At 38.8% G+C, this 25318-nt stretch overlaps 1 protein-coding gene across 3 annotated transcripts in view; it reads right to left on the bottom strand.

Moving 5' to 3' along the window:
- LOC120523190 (NACHT and WD repeat domain-containing protein 2-like) overlaps positions 1 to 25318 on the bottom strand; it is a 51066-nt gene that overhangs the window by 24362 nt on the left and 1386 nt on the right. The window contains exons 2-4 of one of the 3 annotated variants that reach the window (XM_039744238.1): positions 10115 to 10203; positions 7090 to 7206; positions 2466 to 2669 (exon numbers count right to left, since the gene is read on the bottom strand). In XM_039744238.1, coding sequence (XP_039600172.1) covers positions 2466 to 2669; positions 7090 to 7206; positions 10115 to 10203 — 410 coding nt within the window. Of the gene's footprint in view, positions 1 to 2465; positions 2670 to 7089; positions 7207 to 10114; positions 10204 to 25318 lie in introns of those variants that run through there. The other 2 variants (XM_039744239.1, XM_039744240.1) reach the window with 2 other exon arrangements.

Consider the following 25318-nt stretch of genomic DNA (forward strand, 5'->3'; position numbering starts at 1 on the left):
ACTAGCACAGGAGTCCAAAAACAAAGCACCACTCTGTGACGATGTGGGTTCTGGCTCCACACTCCCATCTGATTTTTGGAAGCACTTGAACCCAACACCGTCGATAACGTAACCGAGTGAGCTAGTCAGTGGAGGCAAATAAACACTTGAGCAAGGGGTGGTGCAAAAAAAATGCACCAGTGCTTTTATTAAAAGAAACAATCAAAACAGTGTTCCATAAATAGTGCAGGAGTTTCAAATTCAATAAATAAATGATCCAATAAAAGAATGTGGAGGTTAAAATCAATAAATAGAAAAAAACACAATCCTTAAAAACTAGAGGTTAAAATCTTCTCAAGGAAGCAGTCTTTAAAACAACAACAAATCCGGTGCATCGTTTCTATTAGCGTCTCACCTGCTTATCCCGTTTGGGCTTAGCAGCAGGCAAGACGCTCTCTGCAGCTGCCCTCCTCTTACACACACGCGAGACTGGAGACCTCTCGATCCCTGGCTTCGGTTTGGCTCTCATCCCAGTCCCCGAGACTTAGTTTCCACCAATGGCCAGGACGCACACATTGGGGACTCCACCACCAAGCCTCCCGACTTCCGCTGCCTTTCCGTGGCCTTCTGCGGCTCGTCGCTTTCACCTGGTCACTCAGCGGGAGCAACATCAACTCAAACGCCTGGGTGTCGGCCTAACACCCAGCTTCCTCGCAGCTGCCCACGAGCGCTCGATCGCACGCTCACCACACGTTCCGCGTGTCTGTTTCTCCTGCACCGCCTGCTTCCTCACTCACTCCTTTCTTTTTTCCTCATCTCGTTCTGTTTTTCATCCTCCTCAAAACCAACTCGCGCTTCTTTTTAAATGGCGAGGGCCACAGCAGCTGCAGCATTAGCCACGGGACAATCACGAATGTGGGCAGTTCCTCACCTGTGCACTAGGTGAGAAACGGCCACCCTACAGATCGCCCCGCGGCCCACTATGGCCCAACGTCCCCTCGCTAAGCCGCGATCATTTATTTAAAACGAATGGCTTTTGCACAACGAGCTGTGGACCCATAACACCACACACTCAGGCTCAGATCAGGTAGATCATCCCTCCCAATCACTAAAAAACTCATTATTTTATATTTCATAAACCAATATGTCAGGTGCATCATGGTAGTGCAGTGCCTCTTTACAGATCCAATATGTTGTGTTTGAACCCTGTGCATGGTCATTATTTCATGTAGAATTTGCACATCCCCTGTGTTTGTGTTGGGTTTTTCTGTAGGTACTCCCCACATTCCTTAAGATGTCGAAGTTAAATGAAGTGGAGATTCAAAATGGATTGAGTGTGAGTGTGGGTATGTATGCGGCAGGACCTTGTCTAGGGCTGTTTCCTGCCCTGTACCCAGTGCCGCTGGGATAGACTCGGGGCCCCTTAACTGGATTATGTACATTTGATAACAGTACGTTATGTTATGTCAGATCTGATTGGAATAAATAGCACTATATGTCTACCAAACCTGTAACTCTTTCACTGTAATGTAAAATGGAAAGCAACCAAAATTAAAGACAATACTATATATTAGATACAACATAGGGTTCTTTTGCGAGAATCATTTCAGCCAACTTGATAGAGAATACAGAATAGATTGCCTATAAGTAAAAGGGGAAGGGTATCAGTTTATAAAAGTTCTGTACATTCACCCATTTTCCCTGGTCATAGGCCAAAGTCTGTCATGGCAGTATCTTTTCAACTGGTAATCATTTTTCTCAGATGTTTTTGTTTTTATTTTTGCTAACTCTCCTTCAATTTTGTTAATTGCTTAGCAATAGAATTTTTTATTTAATTGCTTTCTATTAGGGTGGCATGGTGGCACAGTGGTCGTGCTGCTCTCTCCCAGTAAGAAGACCAGTGTTCACATCCTGGGTAGTACATGTGTAGAGTTTACATGTTGTCCCCATATCAGCATGGGTTTCCTCTCAAAGTCTAGATACCTTTAGGTTAGATGGATTGGTGATGCTAAATTGGCCTGTGTGGTAAGCAAGTGTGTTTGCCCTGTAATTGACTGGGACCCTGTCCAGAGATTGTCCCTGCCTTGTGCCCTGAGCTTTCTGGGGTTGGCTCCAGCTCTCACACAACTCAGCTCAGGATGAAGCAGGTTAGTACATGGATGGATGAATGGATGGATGTTTCCATTTTGTTCTGATTAAGGATGAGTCCTAGGGTCTGGGCCTCCAAATTATAGAGGTGTGCTGTCATTTGGACATTTACACTATTATAAAAGAAAACAAAAAATACAGATATAAAAAGAACTTACTAAACATTTGTTTCTGCTGAGGATTTTGACTACCAACATTTAATTTAAAACATTAAAGGCGAAAACTAGCTATGCTGCTAGTGAACAAGCTCAAACCGAATTTAGAAAGCATCTATTTTTGCTGTTTATTACATGCCAAGGATTGGCTTGCATATTCTACACCTAAATGGCAGGCCTTACCTGACTATAGTAGTGTGGAAGCAGTGTCTTCTTGGGCAGTAGACAGTATGCAGGAGGAACTGCGTTCTCATCTCTCTGGTACCATTTTGTCAGAACTCTGGTGTTCAAACTCTCCTCCTGAGCTACTTGAAGAATCTCCTCAAACTCAGAGGCTTCAATTCTCGCAGGTAAACAAGGACTGCCATATTGTTCTCTAATGAGTGCCTAACACCAGGATTCAAAGGAAAAGGAAAACAAAGGTTAGAAAATGCATGTCTGGTGGAACATTCAGGTATGTTTGGAGACTAGATTATCTGTTTTGTAAGTAGGAACATTTTATGTTGTTGTTAATTTACTCCAAACATTTTGTTTATTAAATATTTTTTTCTAACAATGAGTCATATTATGTAAAAGAGCTGTTCTACCAGGCTTTCCTCAGAAGAGCAATACAATTTATGTTACATATGGAAAATAAATAAAAAGAAGATTTGACAATTATGACCTTATATTGCAGCAGAAAGACGTATTTGTTTTAATATAATCTAGTTTCTAGTGCTTTTGAGCTTAGTAAGCCCTTAGGAAGTGAACATTATTTATGGAATTAAGTGTAAGATTTAGAGAAACAGAAATAATTATGCAGAAAATAACAATACGTAGAACACTAATAATAATAATCGTCTCAGTAGTTCAGTAATAATATTGAAATGTTATAGAGCACGTGGAATGCTTCACAGGCATAATGTACAACTTGATCGCACACACACTCTCCTCCTCCCTGAGCAGCACTCCTGGTGGGTCCTCAAGAGTTGTTTGACTTCTCACTCCTGCCATCTCAAAAGACCTTTGGTACTCCAGCTTAAGCAAGAATGGGTCATTTGTTCTTTTTTGTACATCATAAAATTAGCAATGAGAAAACACTGAGCAGAATTTTGATTTGATCAACCATTAGTTACCAAGTGGCAAATGTAAAAATCCTGTTCTTTGTCAACATGCTTACATATTTTCAAATTCTCAGTAATTATTGTGGCCAACATAAACACTTAAAATTGGTGTTATTTTGTTGCACAATTGTTCCTAATCCTTTTGAAATAAAAATGTTGCCAATTTCATGTTGTGTTCTTGAGTCATTGTGGTTAAAAGGCACAACTTTGAGTGATGTTGTCTCAGTTTGTTTTTTTCTAAATATTTATACATAGAACATTTAAAGTTTTATTAACCTATACTGAAAGTTAGACTCAAATGGATATATTTAAGAATAAGAATCTAAGATAAGATAAGATGGATTCTACATAAAGTACAATTCTTTTCCAATAAGGCAAACAGTTGACCCATTGTTGCCATCTAGTGGATATATGTGGATATGTTATGCTATTACTGTAATTCAGTATTACTTCAGCTGATAATGGCAACTTTTGCTCTAACAGAAAGATTGAGAATTATATATATACACATTATATATATATATATATATATATATATATATATATATATATATATATATATATAAACACACACACACATACATACATACATACATACATACATACATACAGTACAGGCCAAAAGTCTGGACACACCTCCTCATTCAATGTGTTTTCTTTATTTTCATGACCATTTACAGCACTCCATCACACTTCTTCTTGGTCAAATAGCCCTTACACAGCCTGGAGGTGTGTTTGGGGTCATTGTCCTGTTGAAAAATAAATGATCGTCCAACTAACCTGACTTCTGCACAACACAACTGCTGGTCCCAACCCCATTGATAAAGCAAGAAATTCCACTAAATAACCCTGATAAGGCACACCTGTGAAGTGAAAACCATTTCAGGTGACTACCTGTTGAAGCTCATCGAGAGAATGCCAAGAGTGTGCAAAGCAGTAATCAGAGCAAAGGGTGGCTATTTTGAAGAAACTAGAATACAAAACGTTTTCAGTTATTTCACCTTTTTTTGTTAAGTACATAACTCCACATGTGTTCATTCATAGTTTTGATGCCTTCAGTGAGAATCTACCAATGTAAATGGTCATGAAAATAAAGAAAACACATTGAATGAGAAGGTGTGTCCAAACTTTTGGCCTGTACTGTACATACATACATACATACATACATACATACATACATACATACATACATACATATATATATATATATATATATATATACATACACACACACACACACACACACACACACACATACATACATACAGTGGCGAAGCTAGAGTTCGTGCCGCTCAGGGCGGAGCGGTGCTTTAATTTGCCGCCCTCCAACATATTTGAATATGTTAACCTATTTAAATAAAAAATTAAAATAATGTATAGAGAAAAATTAAGATACATTTTGCCTAGATTTATTCATATATAGAGAAACAGCAGTCATTTTTCACATATAATTATTTATAAGCATCATCTAGACAAGAACATAGAATAGATGCACTGATAAGCTGTGTTCTAATTATTAGTTTAATGTAATTACGCTGTGAACAAACAGAACCAGTGTGGCGTACAAGTGAGAGGTGGGGATGTTTTATGCACAGAGCAAGAACACATTCGGATTGATAACGAAAGTAAATTGTAAATTGTAAATTAGTTATTTATCTTCCACCATTCTGTGATGCCGTCACTGAAGGACAGTCTGAAAATTATTTTTGAAGCATCTGTGGAAAGAAATAAGAGTATTTTACTCTTCTTCCAGTTAAGAAGAGTAAATAGTTCAGATTTCCTGAGTAAGAGAATAGATTTATAATTATTTAAGTAGAACTACAATTGTAAAACTCTCATCTAGAAATATTACTATTAGAATATATCCTTTCTAGAATGCAGTCAGCATTTGAGATCTTGTCCCATGCCTACTTATTGTCTGCTTTTTTGTATAATTAGATTTGGGAGTAAACCATTGTAATGTGCAAGTGATATGTCTGGGCATGGTGTTCACCATGAACAGCACTACAATAATGCTTAATTACTACAGTATAGCACACATTCAAGGTGTTAGGGCGTCACTTTAAAGACTTAATCAGCTCAAATAGTTGACGGGGCGAGGAGTTCAACATTATGGAACACTGAGCCTTGTGCATTGAAAGGCATCTTCCTCTGTAATCAGGGCAAGTGGTATGAATGGATGAGTTGTTAGGGACATAAAGTGTGTGTACAATACCAGGGGAGGATGTACTAGAGAGTAAAAGGTTAAAACTTGAGGCTAAATAGCTATTTTACATACACATGTTGGCAGAAATGGGCCACCAGAGAGCTGCAAATGCAAAATATGCAAAATGGTACCCTGAAAAAGAATTCTCTAGGAGTGTTAAGATTAATAGAAAATGGCTGTAAACTGTGGACGTAAGTATATGAATGCTAGGTATAGTCAGTACCTTCAGAAAGCATTCAGACATCTTCATATTAACTTCATTCATTCATTCATTCATTCATGCAAAAGCATTGCTTGGACCTAAAGTATACATGTTGCTCCACTCAAATTTATTACAGAGAATTCATGATGCAAGTCAACAAGGTGGAATTTTTGCAAATCTGGCAAAAAATTAAAAAACTGAAATGTCCCATTGACACAAGTATTCAGACCCTTTGCTATTAAATCTGGAATTGGCTCTGGTGCGTCCCATTCCATTGCTCAACACTGAACTGTTTTAACACCTTGCTTGGAGTCTACTTGTTATAATTTCAATTGACTGGACATTATTAGAAAAGGCACAGACCTGCCTATGTGAGGTCCCACAGTTGACAAGGTGTTATTAGAACAAAAAGCCATGTATTTGAAGGAACTGCCTGCAGAGCTCAGAAACAGGATTGTGTTGAGGCACAAAAATTCTTGCTGCTTTAAAGGCTCCGAATAGCATAACAGCCTCGTAATTCTTAAATGGAGAAGTTTGGAACAAACATGACTCTTCCTACAGGTGGTCACCCAGCCAGAATTAGAAATCATTAAAAAAAGAAAAAAAAAAAGGCCATGGTAGGAAAGGTGACCAGGAAAACAATGGTCACTCTGGCTAAGCTCCAGAGAACATGGGTGGAGATAGGAGAAAATTTCACAAGGACAACCATCACTGCAACACTCCACTAATCTACGCTTTATGGCAGAGTGACCAGAAGACACATAGAAGTCTGCTTGGACTTTGCAAAAAAGACAACTAAGAGACGCACAAAACAAAATTCTTTGGTCTGATGAAACCAAGGTTGAACTGTTTGTCCTGAACTCTAAGCATCACCTCTGGAGGAAACCAGGCACCACTTAGCAACAAAAAAAACTTTTTCTTCTAGTTTTGGAATTTTTTTTTAATTATTACCTGCAGTATATATTGCTTTTCATTTAAATTTCTGGTTGCAACCACTTTGCAAAAAGAAAGACAGTAGGGAGACAAAAACAGTTCAAAAACTTTTCTACACCAAACAGCCTAACAAACTGTTTTAAAACAATGTAACATTCCCTTAAGTTTAAAAATCCAATAAAAAGTTGATACGGTAAATGTGTGACTTTCTAATTGAAGTGTTTTGTGATCATCAAAAGTTTTATTCATACTACAGACAAATGTTTTTGGTAGATGAGGGAGGGAGAAATCAAACTGCCCCGGTGCCTAGAGTAAGACTGGACTGTGCTACGTATTTGCCGGCCTGTTTCGTAACGCACTCACTAAGAAGTAGGGCCCAGCTGAGCTCTCCAGACATTCCTGCAGAACTTCCATCCGGACTTGACGGACTTGATCATCATTAACATCATCAGGGTCCACTCCCTCATACATATCAATGACCTACAAAAAAAAGAATAATACATTGTTATTTGTCAATCACTAAATCTTAAGTTTATTTTGTGAGTCACCCATCATACCTTAATATATCTTATAAATAAAAACTAACACAAAAAGGCAATGAATGCTTGAATCATTGAAATAAACAAAGTAACCTTGAAAAAATACATTAAAGACAGATTGAAAAAAAGGGGAAAATCAGATGAAGGAACATCTTAGCTGTTGAGGCTTTCCAAACAGCTCTACGTATTCAGATCATTTTACTGTTTCTAGGGTTATATATAAAGTAGATTTTTAATTAATTTGAAAATAATTAACTTTTCAAGAGTCATTAAGAGTAAATTACCAAAAGGAAAAACAACAAGAGGAGTATACAAAAATAAAAGGACTATTAAAAAGTTCCACTTGAATCATCACTGCTGAATGGCCCTTCCACTCGTCACATGGATATACAGTTAGGTCCATAAATATTTGGACAGAGACAACTTTTTTCTAATTTTGGTTCTGTACATTACCACAATGAATTTTAAATGAAACAACTCAGATGCAGTTGAAGTGCAGACTTTCAGCTTTAATTCAGAGGGTTGAACAAAAAGATTACATAAAAATGTGAGGCAACTAAAGCATTTTTTAACACAATCCCTTCATTTCAGGGGCTCAAAAGTAATTGGACAATTGACTCAAAGGCTATTTCATGGGCAGGTGTGGGCAAGTCCGTCGTTATGTCATTATCAATTAAGCAGATAAAAGGCCTGGAGTTGACTTGAGGTGTGGTGCTTGCATGTGGAAGATTTTGCTGTGAACAGACAACATGCGGTCAAAGGAGCTCTCCACGCAGGTGAAAGAAGCCATCTTTAAGTTGCAAAAGCAGAAAAAACCAATCCGAAAATTGCTACAATATTACGAGTAGCAAAATCTACAGTTTGGTACATCCTAAAAAAGAAAGCAAGTACTGGTGAACTCAGCAACACAAAAAGACCTGGACATCCATAGAAGACAACAGTGGTGGATGATTGCAGAATCATTTCCATGGTGAAGAGAAACCCCTTCACAACAGCCAACCAAGTGAACAACACTCTCCAGGGGGTAGGCGTATCGATATCCAAGTCTACCATAAAGAGAAGACTGCATGAAAGTAAATACAGAGGGTGCACTGCAAGGTGCAAGCCACTCATAAGCCTCAAGAATAGAAAGGCTAGATTGGACTTTGCTAAAAACATCTAAAAAGCCAGCACAGTTCTGGAAAAACATTCTTTGGACAGATGAAACCAAGATCAACCTCTACCAGAATGATGGCAAGAAAAAAGTATGGAGAAGGCGTGGAACAGCTCATTATCCAAAGCATACCACATCATCTGTAAAACACAGTGGAGGCAGTGTGATGGCTTGAGCGTGCATGGCTGCCAGTGGCACTGGGACACTAGTGTTTATTGATGATGTGACACAGGACAGAAGCAGCCGAATGAATTCTGAGGTGTTCAGAGACATACTGTCTGCTCAAATCCAGCTAAATGCAGTCAAATTGATTGGGCGGCATTTCACGATACAGATGGACAATGACCCAAAACATACAGCCAAAGTAAGTTTATTAAAGCAAAGAAGTGGAAAATTCTTGAATGGCCAAGTCAGTCACCTGATCTTAACCCAATTGAGCATGCATTTCACTTGTTGAAGACTAAACTTCAGACAGAAAGGCCCAAACAAACAAACAGCAACTGAAAGCCGCTGCAGCAAAGGCCTGGCAGAGCATTAAAAAGGAGGAAACCCAGCATCTGGTGATGTCCATGAGTTCAAGACTTCAGGCTGTCATTGCCAGCAAAGGGTTTTCAACCAAGTATTAGAAATGAACATTTTATTTCCAGTTATTTAATTTGTCCAATTACTTTTGAGCCCCTGAAATGAAGGGATTGTGTTAAAAAATGCTTTAGTTGCCTCACATTTTTATGCAATCTTTTTTTCAACCCACTGAATTAAAGCTGAAAGTCTGCACTTCAACTGCATCGGAGTTGTTTCATTTAAAATTCATTGTGGCAATGTACAGAATCAAAATTTGAAAAAAAGTTGTCTCTGTCCAAATATTTATGGCCCTAACTGTATCTGTACACAAAGGAACATGATTCAGTAATTTTGGAAAAAATGCCACCACGGCATGTCACTAGATCTGTCTCACACTAACATTCACACTTGCAGCTTTTTCATCTCAGACTTTGGGGACTCTGGTTCCTTTTTTTCCCCCAAGGTACATAAGTGTTGGAGAAGTAAGAACAGGACACCCACTTAAGATCAGACTACGCAAGGCTCTAGAAAATGTAGTTTTTGGATGGAAAAATGTATATCTGGCCACCTTCCAAACCATTTTTTCCCCATGTTGTAGGAAGTCAGACCATATCCTGGCAACACTGGGCAAAGTCTGAACCAACATTGGAGGGGATACTAAATAGGGATGTGCTTTGATAGTATGAGAGTGTGAGGGTTGGCTCAATATGACTAAACGTTGAGCTTGGAATGTTAAAATGCCATGTTGGTTAAGGAGTCTCATTATTATTATTATTATTTTTAGGTGGTATAGCGGTGCAGAGCCTAGCACTGCTGCCTTACCAATCCAACATCCTGAGCTGCAATCCCCCACAAAACTGCTGCCTATTACGAGTTGTACATTATCTCAGTGTCCCCATGGGTTACCAAATTGAAAATCTGCAGGCCGCCAGAAATAATCTTCTTATATAGCATACATTATTCACTCACTCCATTCTTGCCTAAAATAAATCCTGTGGGAGAGCAAATTCTTCAGATGTTTGCTCTTAGCATCATGGCTGCTGCTTGCAGAAAATGTCTATGAATGAATTTAAGATTGCTCAACAATTACAATGCTGTACACATAACGTTTGTTCACCTCAGCTAGTGTGGTTACCTGAAAGTCAAGGCCAAAGGTGTATCTGCAATGCTCTCTAATCTTCAGGTACACTGTTTCTCTGAGGGCTTTCCTTTCTTCTTTGAAATCTGCAATGTGGCCACAATTAAAGAGACATTATACACCAAAATGGTGAAAATGATTATTTCAGTGTATCAGGTCAACACAATTAATTTTTGTTTTTGTCAGTTTGACAAGCGACTGAAACAATGGAATATAGTAAAGGTCAGTAACATCTTATGCAATAATCCTTTATAGTAATGAAGAATAGTTCAAGAAATGTGACGGATTAACAAGTTCAGAATGAATGATTGAAATTTCAAAGCTTATTGTACATACATAAGTTAAATTCCTCTGTGGCTTACTGTGTACATTTCTCCCAGTCATGTTTTTTAGGGGGTTCTTTATAAGAAATTTTTAGTTAATATATTTTGGTAAAGTTACAGTACTATTTTATTATTGTTATTTTTCTAATGCTGTCATGCTTCCATTTTGTTTATCATGGGCACCACCATTTTCGACATTTTTTAATATTATTAAAGGGAATTTATTACTTATTTAATTTTTGCAGAACAACTTCATCTGCTTTTTGTCGCCATAATGCAGAGACACCACTGTCCTTTACTACTGGGGTGGTTCTAAGATAGTCTCCTCCAAGCCTAACATTTCATATTAGCATTCATTAATATTATTCAAGAGTTGTAAGCTATTGTTTTTGACAGAGTTGTCAATATTTAGCAACCTTCATGTTTCCTTAAAAAATGAAATACAGGAGTAGGTTGAACACAGAAGCAAGACTGTACTTAAAAGTTTGAAAACTCTGTGCCATGATGTGGGCTCAGCCTTCACATGCTTTCATGCTATCCAACATTTTTGCTTTCATTCATGATCTGAACTGTTTTTGAATCGGAGGCACTGAGAGTCTGGGCCACCGCATAAGGAAGGCCATGGAACTAAGGCTTGAGATTGTTAGTATTAAGATGTCCTTGGACAGTCCCTGAGAGAGAAAAGACGCTGCATAAGTTCAAGTCAGTGAGAAGGAGTGGAGCCGCATGGACAAGGTGACCATAAAAGAAGTACTAGGAGTGGAAAACATGTTCATCTATTTACACTGGATAAAATAATTTTTACATTATGTATGTAAAACAAATGTTTTATGGTTGTGCTAAAAATTAGCTGAAATTTGCAAATTATTTTAAACATAAAACATTCTTTATCACAAAATCTGTGACTGCAAAATTACAGAAAGGCAATTGTATGTTGGTGTATTAGTGTCTTAATGCTAATGATTTCATGTGTGGATTTGTATGTGAACTGTGTGTAATAAATGATGTGTATTGTGTGATGTGTTGTTGAACCTGATTGGTGAGTCGATGAACACAGGAAGGGCGTCAACAAAGAGTCACATCTGCGCTGTGTTTCCCTGAGAGGTGGCATGGATGAGTGAGAGAGTGAGTAGCTGGAGGGGACACATGCTATCAAATCCATTTTAGTAGGATAACGTTAACAAGAAGTTTAATAGTTAAGAGGGACACTGTATGCACAATTAATTATGAATGTTATAGTTTATCAGAGAGATAAACTATGGAAAGTAATGAAAAGAAAGGAAATGCTAGGAGACACACAAAGCCTGCCCTATCTTTCAAAAGTACTAATAAGTTAACTAAGAATCAAAGTCTCAGAATAAGAAATAGCAGTCAAAAATAATGTGGAAATAATTACAAAAGGCTCTGGTTGCAATGAGAAGTGAAGCAAAATGGCACCATTTATTGTCTAACTGAACAAATCACAATATGCAAGCTTTCAAAGCAACTCAGGCCGCTTCTTCAGGCAGGCTGTAGTACAGCAACTGGAGTTAACTGTGTTTATATATATATATATATATATATATATATATATATGTGGTCCCCGGCCGGGACGCCCAGGAGGACCAGAGGAGGGCTTGTGCCTCCTCCAGACCGAGAGGGGGCGTCCGTCCTGGTTATGCTGGAGGCCTCGGGTAGAGGGCTTGAAAGCCCAGCCCTGTAGGGACCCCAGTGCCTGATTATCCTGGGAGCCCGGCACTTCTGCCACACCAGAAAGTGCCGGGGGGAAGACGACAGGGGACACCCGGACGGCTTCCGGGTGCGCAGCCGGCACTTACGCCACACGGGGTGTGTCCGCGGGAGATTGCCAGGAAGCAGCTGGAGCCCATCCGGGTTCTTATAAAAGGGGCCGCCTCCCTCCAGTTATGAGCGGAAGTCGGGTGGAAGAGGACGGAGCTGGAGCGAGGACTGGAGGCGGCCAGGAGAAAGAGAGGTACAGGACTGTGTGGCCTGGACATTGGGGAAATCGGTGCTTGAAGCACTGGGGTTTGTGACTGCACTAATTTGTAAATATTGTACAAATAAACGTGTGTTGGGTGGAACTATGTTGTCCGTCTGTGTGTGTCCGGGCCAGCGTTCACAATATATATATATATATATATATATATATATATATATATATATATATATATATATATATATATATATATATATATATAAAATACATACATATATGCAGCTGGAGAGCCACAAAGGGAGAAAATGCATCACATAAAGTAATTTTTATTCCTGAGCTTTCAGCCCCTGCCAGGAGCCTTCATCAGAGGATAATGTTTAGACTTACAAGAATCAAAGTCAATATATAGCAAAATTAGGTGGGGGGGTAATGAGGTGGGGGTTGGGAGAAGTATTGGTCATAAAGTTTTATTTATTATGAACTAGCAAAATACCCGCGCTTTGCAGAGATGAAGTACTGCCTTAAAATTTTTATTAAGAAGAAAAGTAAACCTTTTTAAACTGAGGGAAAATATACCAATAATTATTTGTTAAGGATCTCTTTGTATTCCACATTGTGAGTTCAGCACTCCGGTTGTAATATGACCAAGCTGTGCTCTGAGCTTACTCTTGAGCATGCAACGTACAGTTGGCCATGTGAAAAGTAATCTTGTCTCAAATCTCACAGCTTGGATTGCTGCTGTCCTAATCGGTGTGAGTTTCATGGTTTGTTTCAATTACGACAGTATTTGCAGGACTTGTGTTGAAGTGACATTCGGCATCTGTCAAGCGTTGTAAGCATACAACCAGTTTCATCGATAACTTCGCATCCAGCTTTTGAGAGTTGAAACATTCATAAACATCAAAAAGTACACTTGAAAGCGACAACCGAACAATTCACCGTAGGCAGGTGCCATCTCCGGGCATCTAAACCACTCGGTAAGCAACAGTTCTTTGATCGATGGTGATCACCTCGATAGACATGTTAATGGGGGTACGCTTGGAACGATAAAGGAAATGGGTACCTGAACAATGTAAAGTAAGTCTAAAATACCTACACAATAACTATAATTATAATAAATGAACAATAAAACAGCGGAGAAGCCGTGGATTAAATAAAAAGGCTGCAGTTATCATAAGGGAGACGTGAATCCCGCAGCAAAGCTAGGAAGGGAATGAAGAGACCGGAGCGACGGATGGCCTCATATAGGCAGACAGCCAACAACGTGGGAGGCATTGGGATGGGGGACCCAACGTCGCTTCACAAAGTGACCGAGCTGCAGGCTATGGACGTATATATGTACGTAAGTAGGATTCAGTTAGCGTTGGGAACCCTTGTACTAAATTTCTTTAAGATGTGCCCATAAGTAACAAAGACCGTTGGAAAGTTCAATATGGCAGCCGACAGTTGCGTCATACCACCGAAATAAGTACGTACATCGGTTTCGGTTAGTGCAGTGGAGCCATCTACCAAATTTCGTGAAGATGGGGCCTATAAATAAGAAAGCTCAACATTGCGGATGTTGTCGACTGTTATGACCATTATGCGTAGAATTTCGAAATGAAACCTGCTTAACTTTTGTAAGTAAGCTGTAAGGAATGAGCCTGCCAAATTTCAGCCTTCTACCTACACGGGAAGTTGGAGAATTAGTGATGAGTCAGTGAGTCAGTCAGTCAGTGAGGGCTTTACATTTTATTAGTATAGATATGTTCTTCTTAAGTTTGCATATGTTGGGTTTATGTCCAAATGTCTGTTGATGGAGTTCTTGTTTGACAGCCAAGATTCAGCCAGCTCTCTGGCACTTTTAGTACTGGCCTTAAATCTTACTTGTACATTGGCCCTGTTAAATGTATGTCCTGTAGATTTAGTATGTGTATAGATCAGTGATCGTGAGTCCTTTCTTCTGATGGCGTTGCGATGTTCATGTATACGTGTTGCGATTCTTTTTGATTTTTTTCCTATGTATACCACTGGGCAAGAACTGCATGGAATGCTGTAAACTGTGTTTCGTGTTTCTGCTGTTGATTTCTTGTTTTTGGCACTAAAAAGGACCATGCGCAGATTGTTCGAAGGCTTGTGTGCTATACTGACGCCTTATTTGGCCAGGATGCATGCTGCACCTTCTGACACTCCGTGATGATAAGGAAGTGTGTGCCAGGTGGGATGGGGGGGGTCTGATTCGAGTCGATTGTTTGCTGGGTTCTCTGGCATCTCCTGTGTGGGCTTTGTTTAATGAATGTCTTTGAATATCCGTTTGAAGTGAAAAGATGGAAAAGACAGTGTCTTTCTTTCGTTTTTGTCTCCTTTGTATTACAATGGGAGTGGATTCTTCTGAATAAAGTTCTAATACAGCTCCATTTATGAGATTATAGAATATGAAAGTAGTATTAGAAAGTATAAAAAAAAGAAAGTAAAGTTCGCAGGAGTGCAAACAAATTGAAATTATTACTTGAAAAAGGGAAAACCACGCACCAGGTGTGATTGAAACAAAAAAAGTAGGATAAAGCGAGGTCAGAAAAAAAAGACAGAGTAGAAAACAAAGTAAAACGTAACAAAAAAGTTAAAAAACAAGGGGGCAAAACACATGCAGAGCAAGATACAGAATATGAAAGCAGAAAAAAAACGACAGTATCAAAACAAAGTAAGTAACATCACATTAGTGCAAAGAAAGAGAAATAACGCAAAGGCGAATAGAGATCGAATATATGGACATAGGTGATATGTCAGAAGTATGTAAATATTGTAAGGCTGAAGTTTAAGTCAAGAGAATTTCAAAAATGTGGTTTACCTCACATGCATTAATTGGTTACTTTGCATAAAAATTATTAACTGCTGATGATGTGATCGTTTTGTTTGTGCTGAAATTCCAAACACAGAAACCTATCCTGGATTATGGTACAAAGTCATTAAACACGTCTCACTGACCTCATTAAAAAGATTCAGCATATTGGGACTCCAAAGATTCCAAATATTGCTTTTACAGAAAAAAAAAAATCTTAAAAGTGTGTATTCCGGAAAAACAAAAACGGGGGTTGGCAAGCAAAGCAAGCAGGGGGCGAAGCCCTCTAGTGTGTGTATATATATATATATATATTGTCTTGATTGTCTTGTGATTTAGGATGTGAGAGAGTGTGGTGCATCGGTCTGTATATGAAGAGAGGGAGACTCCTACTTTGAATGTGAGAGTGAGGAGGAGTTCAGCCACCATACAACCAGCTTTATGTCTGAGTGCTAGTCCGTTCCTCCATTTCTCACCCCCCAAGTTGTTAGTTTTACAATACTTCAATGATTTAAATATGACATAAAACAACTACATATGTCACGAGCATAACTAGAAATGAGGACAAAGGTTACGGGTTTAGTTTTGAAACTGCCCCCAAATATATTTTATGTCAATTCCACCTTATTGATCATAGATGGGCTTATCATCATGTTCTTTCTCATCCCCCATTAAATGAACTCCTGGCTATGCCCTGTTCTGGTGCTAGGTTATTTTGTGTCCTACTAGTGTGCCAACCGACCATTTGGTAGCTAACTGTTGGGAATTTTGATTAGGGATCAGTGAGCTTCATTATTAGTTTTGTGCTCTTAACTATGCAAAGTTTAGGCCTGAAACAACTTTAATTTTGTCAGAGAGGCCTCTTGCCTACCTGTCCTTCTTACTTGCTTTGTTTTTGAGATTCTGCGAGTCGAGGTCATCATGCTCTCTGAGGAAGCAAGCAGGCAAACTTTGTTTTGAATAATGCAGGAACAGAAGTGTTTTAAGACTAAAGAAGATGCTTGTAAGGCCTTTGCCTGTGTGTGTAAAGGGCAAGCTCTTAAGCTAGCGTATAAAATATATAAGCAATTAAATGGCATTTAGAAGCATTTCAGTTCATTAATACCTTAGGCAATAAAATTAAACACAATGTATTATGATATTAGTTAGTTTAGATACTATTGGGACTTAAGAGTTGATTATTAAAAGCTAGGGGACTTTTTCCTGAACATGTGCCGTGATGTAAGCAGTAGCCTGGCCTCTGTCAGACCACTGGGCAGCTGTGTGCCATGACTTAATAGCGCTGCTGTCTGCGGTCATGGGCTTCCTATATTAGTACGTACATATATATTTTTTACAGTAACATATGCAATATTTCTTTATATAGCTTAGTAATAATGATATACAGTAGTAGCACATATCAGTGAGCTTAAAGAAGTAATTTTGAGAGGCTTGTCATTTTTCTTTTCTCTCAAGCGTGAAGCACTGTGTCATGTCAAGGTTGTTTTACAGCTTAGCCCTTATCAGTGAAGTTGTGTGCTACCGTTCACTGGCACAGCCGCTTATTATGTTACCCTTAGCCTTACAGGACGCTAGTGCAATAAGTAATCATTTATTCAATTATTAATTAGGCAGTCCAGTTAGTTTTTATCTATGGGTCCCCCTGATCTCAATTTAATTGTTAAGTTGAGAGTTGATTAACAACTGAAAGGCCATTGAACTTAACAGCCCAGGATTAGGCCATAAGAATAAAGGAATGGTAATCAGGCGATGCTGATCGCCGGATGACAAATATGTCCTGCCAGCAAAAATATTGTTATGAAAAGAAGACTGTTATGGGGATGTCTTCAGGGGCAAGAATATTGTTATGAGAAGGTCTGGAACACCAGGGGCCTCGCGTAGAACGCACACTATAACATGGCATAAGCACAAAAGCGGGACTGTGCGTACACACAGAAAAATCCAGATGCATAAATCTGTGCGTACGCAAACTTCCACGTTCTTCCACTACATAAATCCAGGTCAGAGTGAAAAGTAATGCTCGTACACGCGCCTGCTGTCCCCCCCAACTCCTCCCAGAATTATGCATCGTTGAATATGCAAATCATTATAAGTAGCCCTTAAGCTCAGCCTTCTGTGAAAAGACAATGGGAAAAGCAAGAGGGAAAACAGAAGAATTTCAGTGAATGTCATTAAAGTAGAACATCATAAACTTCATCTTAAAATTGTTTAATTTACTAGTTTCTCAAATCCCATCGTAACTAAAGTAGCACGTTAAATGCTTTGTTTTGTATGTGTTCTTCTTTGTGCTCTGTGTGTGAATCACTACTTGCTTCTTAAACTGGCTTTCTCTTCCTCCGACAGGACACAGAATCCATTAGATTTGTAATATTACATATCTCTGAGTAATTAAAATATTGAGATGTATACATGATATCATTTTCATGATGATAGGAGTTAAATCATATTATTAAACATGGGAACATGGTGGTGCAGTGATTCGTCATGTCTCAGATGCTTGCTGCACCATGCGAGACCTTCGATGAAATACTTTATTGTAGCAGTCCTGTATCTTTCAAACATTCTAACCTGCAATTCCTGTCCTTACTTTTCTTTCTCCAAATACCCAATCGCCACACAATCAGCTCTGTAATAGACGTTAAGCCATCTGTAAGCTTACAACGATGACTCTTCAAATCTTTTAAGGAACATTGAAATATCTTCATAGTACATGTTAAATTATTCTATCCATCGAGGTGCCAGCACAAGCAAGAATACAGTGCGAGACAGGAACAATTTGTGAACAGAGTGCAAGCTCCTAGCTAGTGCTGCGGCACCATGTCCTTGCATGTTTAATTATTAATAATATAGACTATTTAAATGAAGTTAAAGTTTTATCTGTATATTCTGCTGCATTTCATCTTAAAAATGATATCGTCATCATATGTAAATACGCGCTTTATAAAGTGGCCCAGGTTGTGAGATATTATAACTGTAGTTCAAGTTTACAGTGGGGTGATTGTACTTATAACTACAAACAGTTCTACAAGGAGCACCTGATTGAGTGCGTTTAAAGTTCTTGGGATGAAACTGTTTCTGAACCGTGAGGTCTGTACAGGAAAGGCTTTGAAACGTTTGCCGTGTGAAAGCAGTTCAATAGACAGCATGGCTGAGGCAGCGTGTGCTTGATGCTGTATACCGATAATTCTCTTTCCGGGCAGCTGCTGTAGATCTTTGATTCCCCACTCAGATACAGTGATATAAATACTCTGAGTGGTGCAGTGAGAGTAATATGGAAAAAGATGATCTGCTGTGGCAACTCCTAACGGGAGCAGCTGAAAGAAGAAGAAGAAGGTGCAGTGAAAGTAACAATGCTAAAGCAGTTATTGTATTTAGAATAGTTTGACCATTCAATGGACCATTATATTGTTACTGGTTAATTACAATCAGATGCATTAAACTAATAAACAATATGCGGTTAATTTCAGTGCATTTATAAAGCTGCGTCGGGGATGTGGATCTGAAAAAGAAAGGATAACCACACAGGAACAGTAGCACTGCTTCAACGCTGGGTGTCGCCAGTCTGCAAAACCGAGCGGAGAACTTGCATATGCCAGGGTATGAGGTACCGTGGAAATGTGCGTGGCTTTACGCCAAGTGTAGGTTTTATACATCGCGATTTGAGCATAGAAAAGTTTGTACGCAACATTTTTGTGGATACGCACAGTTTATACATGAGCACCCAGGTGATTGTTATGGGTAAAGGTACTGAGTGGGGAAAACATCATGGGAACCTCTATACAGTAGATGTTGGGAAACTAGTCTGGAACGGGTCATTTTAAGATAAGAACTGTAATATATTCAGGGTGCTCTGGACACTCGGGGCTCACTTCATGAATTGAGACAGGCTTTATGTGCTCTGCAATTTTTTTCTATGCTGTGCAATAAAGTCTTAAACTCTGACTGCCTTTCTGAAGACTCTGCTTGTTTTTTCTAAGATTTCTCCACAATATAACCTGTGCAGCTGAGTTTCTCCTCCCCTTATGATCTGTGCCCTAGGCGACTGCCTAATCCACCTTAATGATGGCACCATCTCTGGCTATGCCCCTGACATATATATATATATATATATATATATATATATATATATATATACACATATATATACATATATATATATATATACACATATTATATATATATATACATAAATATATATACAGTAATCCCTCCTCGATCGCGGGGGTTGCGTTCCAGACCGCCCCGCGATAGGTGAAAATACCATATGTTTCTATGGTTATTTTTATATATTTTAAGCCTTTATAAACTCTCCCACACTGTTTATAAATATTCCCCGCAGAGTTATACAGCATAATCCCTTTGTATTCTCTTAAATATTAGGTAAGATTCATTGAAATTATGTATATAAACACACTTGTTCATATACAGTAAAACCTAAATATTATTTTAAAGATATTGAGTGTCTCCGATATCACATGTTACAGCTATTACATTACGATAGACATGCCACCAGCAATAAATACGTACAATGCAAGAAAAATTGTATACAGTAAATGTGTGTACAGTGACACTAAATGTACGTACATGTACTAAGTACTGTAAGTAGAAAATTAATTATGGTTACTCACCAACAATGACACGATGACTTGTCCGATAACAATGAGTTTTATTTTACTGCACAACAAAGGAGAGCGTTACAGCCCTTAAAGGAGCCACTTCAGGCGATTGTGTAGCACTGCCGTTGTTCTTCTTCTGGCAGTCTTCAATCCAAATCCCTAAAGCAGATTCCATCCAGACTACTGCCTTATTACATCCACTTACAACTTGTTTTGCACCCTGGTTAAAAAGGACACTGCGGCCGTAGATCTTATATTCCTTTCCTACTTTTTAAATAAAAGAAGCGTAGCCTTCAACAAATCCAAAACGTTTACCTTTTCGGCAATCGTTAACATCTTTCGTTTGCGCTTGGGCACGGCCCCTGAAGCAGTAGCAGATCGTTTTGGAGCCATAATGAAGGGCTTGACTATGCACAAAGATAAACACAAAAGAGCACAACTCTTTACACAGCGAAACACGTTGATGCTGAATGAGCGAGACGAGAGTTCCTGGTTAACACTGCATTCAGCAAGCAGGAACTTAACTGCGTGCTCTGATTGGTTAGCTTCTCAGTCAGGAGAACTTAACTGCGTGCTCTGAATGGTTAGCTTCTCAGTCATCCGCCAATAGCGTCCCTTGTATGAAATCAACTGGGCAAACCAACTGAGGAAGCATGTACAGGAAGTAAAAAGACACATTGTCTGCAGAAGCAGCGAAAAATCCGCGTTATGTATTTAGTTATGCTTTCATATAAAATCCGCGATAGAGCGAAACCGTGAAAGTCAAAGCGCGATATAGCGAGGGATTACTGTATATATATACACACACACACACATATATATACACACATATATATATATACAGTATATTAATATACACACACACATAATTATATATATATATATATATATAAAATATATATAAACACACACACATATATACATACACACATATGTATCTATATAGATATATAGATATACATATATATACTGCTCAAAAGAATTCAAGGAACACTTTTTAATCAGAGTATAGCATAAAGTCAATGAAACTTATGGGATATTAATCTGGTCAGTTAAGTAGCAGAGGGGGTTGTTAATCAGTTTCAGCTGCTGTGGTGTTAATGAAATTAACAACAGATGCACTAGAGGGGCAACAATGAGATGACCCCCAAAACAGGAATGGTTTAACAGGTGGAGACCACTGACATTTTTCCCTCCTCATCTTTTCTGACTGTTTCTTCACTAGTTTTGCATTTGGCTACAGTCAGTGTCACTACTGGTAGCATGAGGCGATACCTGGACCCTACAGAGGTTGCACAGGTAGTCCAACTTCTCCAGGATGGCACATCAATACGTGTCATTGCCAGAAGGTTTGCTGTGTCTCCCTGCACAGTCTCAATGGCATGGAGGAGATTCTAGGAGACAAGCAGTTACTCTAGGAGAGCTGGAGAGGGCCATAGAAGGTCCATAACCCATCAGCAGGACCAGTATCTGCTCCTTTGGGCAAGGAGGAACAGGATGAGCAGTGCCAGAGCCCTACAAAATGACCTCCAGCAGGCCACTGGTGTGAATGTCTCTGACCAAACAATCAGAAACAGACTTCATGAGGGTTGCCTGAGGGCCCAAATGTCTACTGCGCCCTGTGCTCAATTGGCATTTGCCATAGAATACCAGAATTGGCAGGTCCACCACTGGCGTCCTGTGCTTTTCACAGATGAGAGCAGGTTCACCCTGAGTATATGTGAAAGACGTGAAAGGGTCAGGAGAAGCCGTGGAGAATATTATGCTGCCTGTAACATCGTTCAACATGACTGGTTTGGTGGTGGGTCAGTGATGATCTTGGAGGCATATCCATGGAGCGACTCACAGACCTCTACAGGCTAGACAACGGCATCTTGACTGCCATTAGGTATCAGGATGAAATCCTTGGACCCATTGTCAGACCCTACGCTGGTGCAGTAGGTCCTGGTTTCCTCCTAATGCACAATGCCCGGCTCATGTGGCAAGAGTATGCAGGCAGTACCTGGAGGATGAAGGAATTGAAACCATTGAATGGCCTTCACGATCCCCTGACTTAAACCCAATAGAACATCTGTGGGACATTATGTTTCGGTACATTAGGCGCGCCAGGTTGCTCCTCAGACTGTACAACAGCTCAGGGATGCCCTCATACAGATCTGGGAGGAAATGCCACAAGACACCATCCGTCGTCTCATTAGGAGCATGCCCGACGTTGTCAAGCATGCATACAAGCTCGTGGGGGCCACACAAGATACTGAAAAGCATTTTGAGTAGCAGAAATTAAGTTTTTGAAAAAATGGACTAGCCTGCCACATCTTCATTTCACTCTGATTTTAGGGTGTCTACACAATTGAGCCCTCTGTAGGCAGAAAACTTTTATTTCCATTAAAAGACTTGGCATCCTTTTGTTCCTAAGACATTGCCCTGTCGTTATTTGTATAGATATCCAACTTCATATTGAGATCTGATTTATCTAATGTGTTTCTTTAAAGTGTTCCTTTAATTTTTGTGAGCAGTGTATATATATATATATATATATATATATATATATATATATATATATATATATATATACACACAGTGTATGTATGTATGTATGTATATATATATATATATACACACACAGTATATATATATATATATATATATATATACACACACAGTATATATATATATATATATATATATATACACACACAGTATATATATATATATATATATATATATATATATACACAGTATATATATATATATATATATATATATACATTGTCACAAAAGCGAGACAAAGACAGAAAAGGTTTGGGGCAGCCACCCATGTAATTTGGTATCCTGGCTGCAGCGCGTTTTCTTTTCAAATACCAGCACTGAAGTGCTTACAACAGAGTCCAAAACAAGACTGTCAGAGAAGGGAAAAGGAAGGCTTTTAAAGGGGAGGCAGGAAGTGAGGTCATAAGGATTGGGCGCGTGTTCATCTTTCATTGGATTAGTCCCGGATGTGACATCAGGGGCCGGAGCTGGTAAGGTCTGTCTCCATTGGCTCGGTCCCAGAAGTGACGTCCAGAGAGACAGGTGGAACCTCCCGGGTTAGGTCTACAGGGAAGTGAGAAAGAGAGTTAGTGCGCTCTGCCACATCCCGGCATGGCTCAGAACTGCCTTCACTCGAGCCCTTTAGCTGCCTCCCATGCGTGCGTGTGTGACAATATATATACACACACAGTGTGTGTGTGTGTATATATATATATATATATATATATATATATATATATATATATATATACACACACACAGTATATATATATATATATACACACACAGTATATATATATATATATATATATATATATATACAGTATATACATATACATATATATATATATACACAGTATATATATATATACATATATATATATATATATATATATATATATATATATATATATATACATGTCAGGGGCAGTAAAAAGCTTTTACATGCTTTGTATTACTATTTAATTTAATACTGTTTTTTGTATCAGTATACTGCTGCTGGATTATGTGAATTTGCCCATGGGATTAATAAAGTATCTGTGTATTTATCTATCTATCTATCTATATATATCTATATCTCTATATACATATCTCTCTCTCTATATATATATATATTTATTAAGGATTTTAAATTCCTGTTGAAGGAAGCAGGAGCATATTCCAACAACATTGAGCACAAGGCAGGAAACAATTCAACAGATTCACACGATTACTGGACTTACTAGCACATGGTCTCGCAGCTGCCAGTTTTTAATGACAAGTTAACCCAACATTCACATCTTTGAAGCTGTGTAATAAACTTAAGAAAACCCAAAAAACAAAACACGACTATGCCCAGGATTTAAACCAGGCCGCTGGATGTATGAGGCACTAACACCAGCATACAGCCAGGTTTAAATGGTGAGGGGCGGAAAATGGCAAATGAATAAAGAGAAATGAAAAACAAAACATACAAACGAACGCGACCATTCCAGATTCTCAACGAGAAACAAGTCAACACCAGCGGTGTTTAGCGATCTTCGCCTAAGACTCCCTCCGAGCCTACATCAGGTACGTTATGCAGTACGGAAAACGGGCCACAATACTGCCAGTGTCATTTCAGACGGTGTACTTATTTTTGCGCGTTACTGTTCTTATTTCGTGATGCTACTAAACGCACCAATTAAACACGTTATTTTCGGAGATTTGTTCTTGAGAAGAAAATTTGAACGACTGTAACAATGACAGATGTTGTACTCTATTTTTTCCAAACGTAGTATTTCTTTTTTTCTTGATCTTTCAGTGCCCTTGCGCTTTTACCAAGTTTTCTTTACATAAAACGCGATCCCGCCCCACTTTCCCTTTATGCAGATGACTGCATTTGTTTGTGTGATGTTTGTTGCACAGTCAATGTGGAAGATGGCCAAACGTTTTACTTAAAACACGCAGCCACAACTGTTCAGTTAACGTCGGCTTTTAAACATCCGACTCCGTGTGAGCAACTTTACAATAAAAGCAAGCAAAGCTCGCTTCTAAAAACGAGTTCACTGTTATTTTTGTTCGTCATTTATCAGCACGTTATTACATTAACAAAGGAACAATCAGATAACCACAAGCGTGGCCACGGTTAAAGATTCGATTCTGAACTGTGTAACTTGTCCTGCAGCATCGCGTACACCGCTCTGAGGAAAATCCACGGAGGTAACTTTCCTTCCTAACAAGAGTTTTTCTGAACGAAAAGATAGATTTGAAGAGATTGTGAGCGGCGGAAGCAGGATTGGGGAGTGTCCTGCTAGGGGTTGGCCATTGTATGCAAATTTGAGCAGAGGGTGGTGTTACGCGAGTACATTTTGCTTGAGGACAGGCTTCTTCCAGCTGTGATTAAGAACATAAACGCTGTTACAGCTGCAGACACTTTGATGAAGTGATGGCTGCCCACGATCTTCCAGGGTTAAAAGCTTTATGAAATAAGGTCAGATGTTTGAATATATAGAAATAAAGTAATTCATTGTCAAGGTTCGTTTCTAGTAATTTTAATTCAATATCAGAATTACAAAATTATTTTTTTCAGTGTTTCCATGTATGTTACAGCAATCTCACACATTTTAAAGTTTTTTTCTCTGACCAGGGGTATACAATTACCTAAGTGAATGGTACTGTCCACCCCTAAGATAGTACTCAGCCTTATACAATAGTACTCTGTTATCATCATTAATAACCGACAACGCTCCCTAATATTGACTCGGTTACGCTCACTACCGTTACTCCAACTTTACGTTTAAGAAAAGTAGAAACCTCCAAATCACACTAAATCGATCCATTTTGTAAATGCTTTTGAAGACCACGTCTTTTTTCTTCACTGGTGACTTTAGTAGAGATAGCGAATAACAAATCCAATGTTTCTATTTACATCGTGAAACTTTCCAACGATCGCTTTGTATACATCTTGACTAAAGCACCTGCAGTTACATTCAGTAGAACAACTACCACAAATATGAT

Source organism: Polypterus senegalus, chromosome 2 (genome assembly GCF_016835505.1).
Source record: "Polypterus senegalus isolate Bchr_013 chromosome 2, ASM1683550v1, whole genome shotgun sequence".
Taxonomy (NCBI): domain Eukaryota; kingdom Metazoa; phylum Chordata; class Cladistia; order Polypteriformes; family Polypteridae; genus Polypterus; species Polypterus senegalus.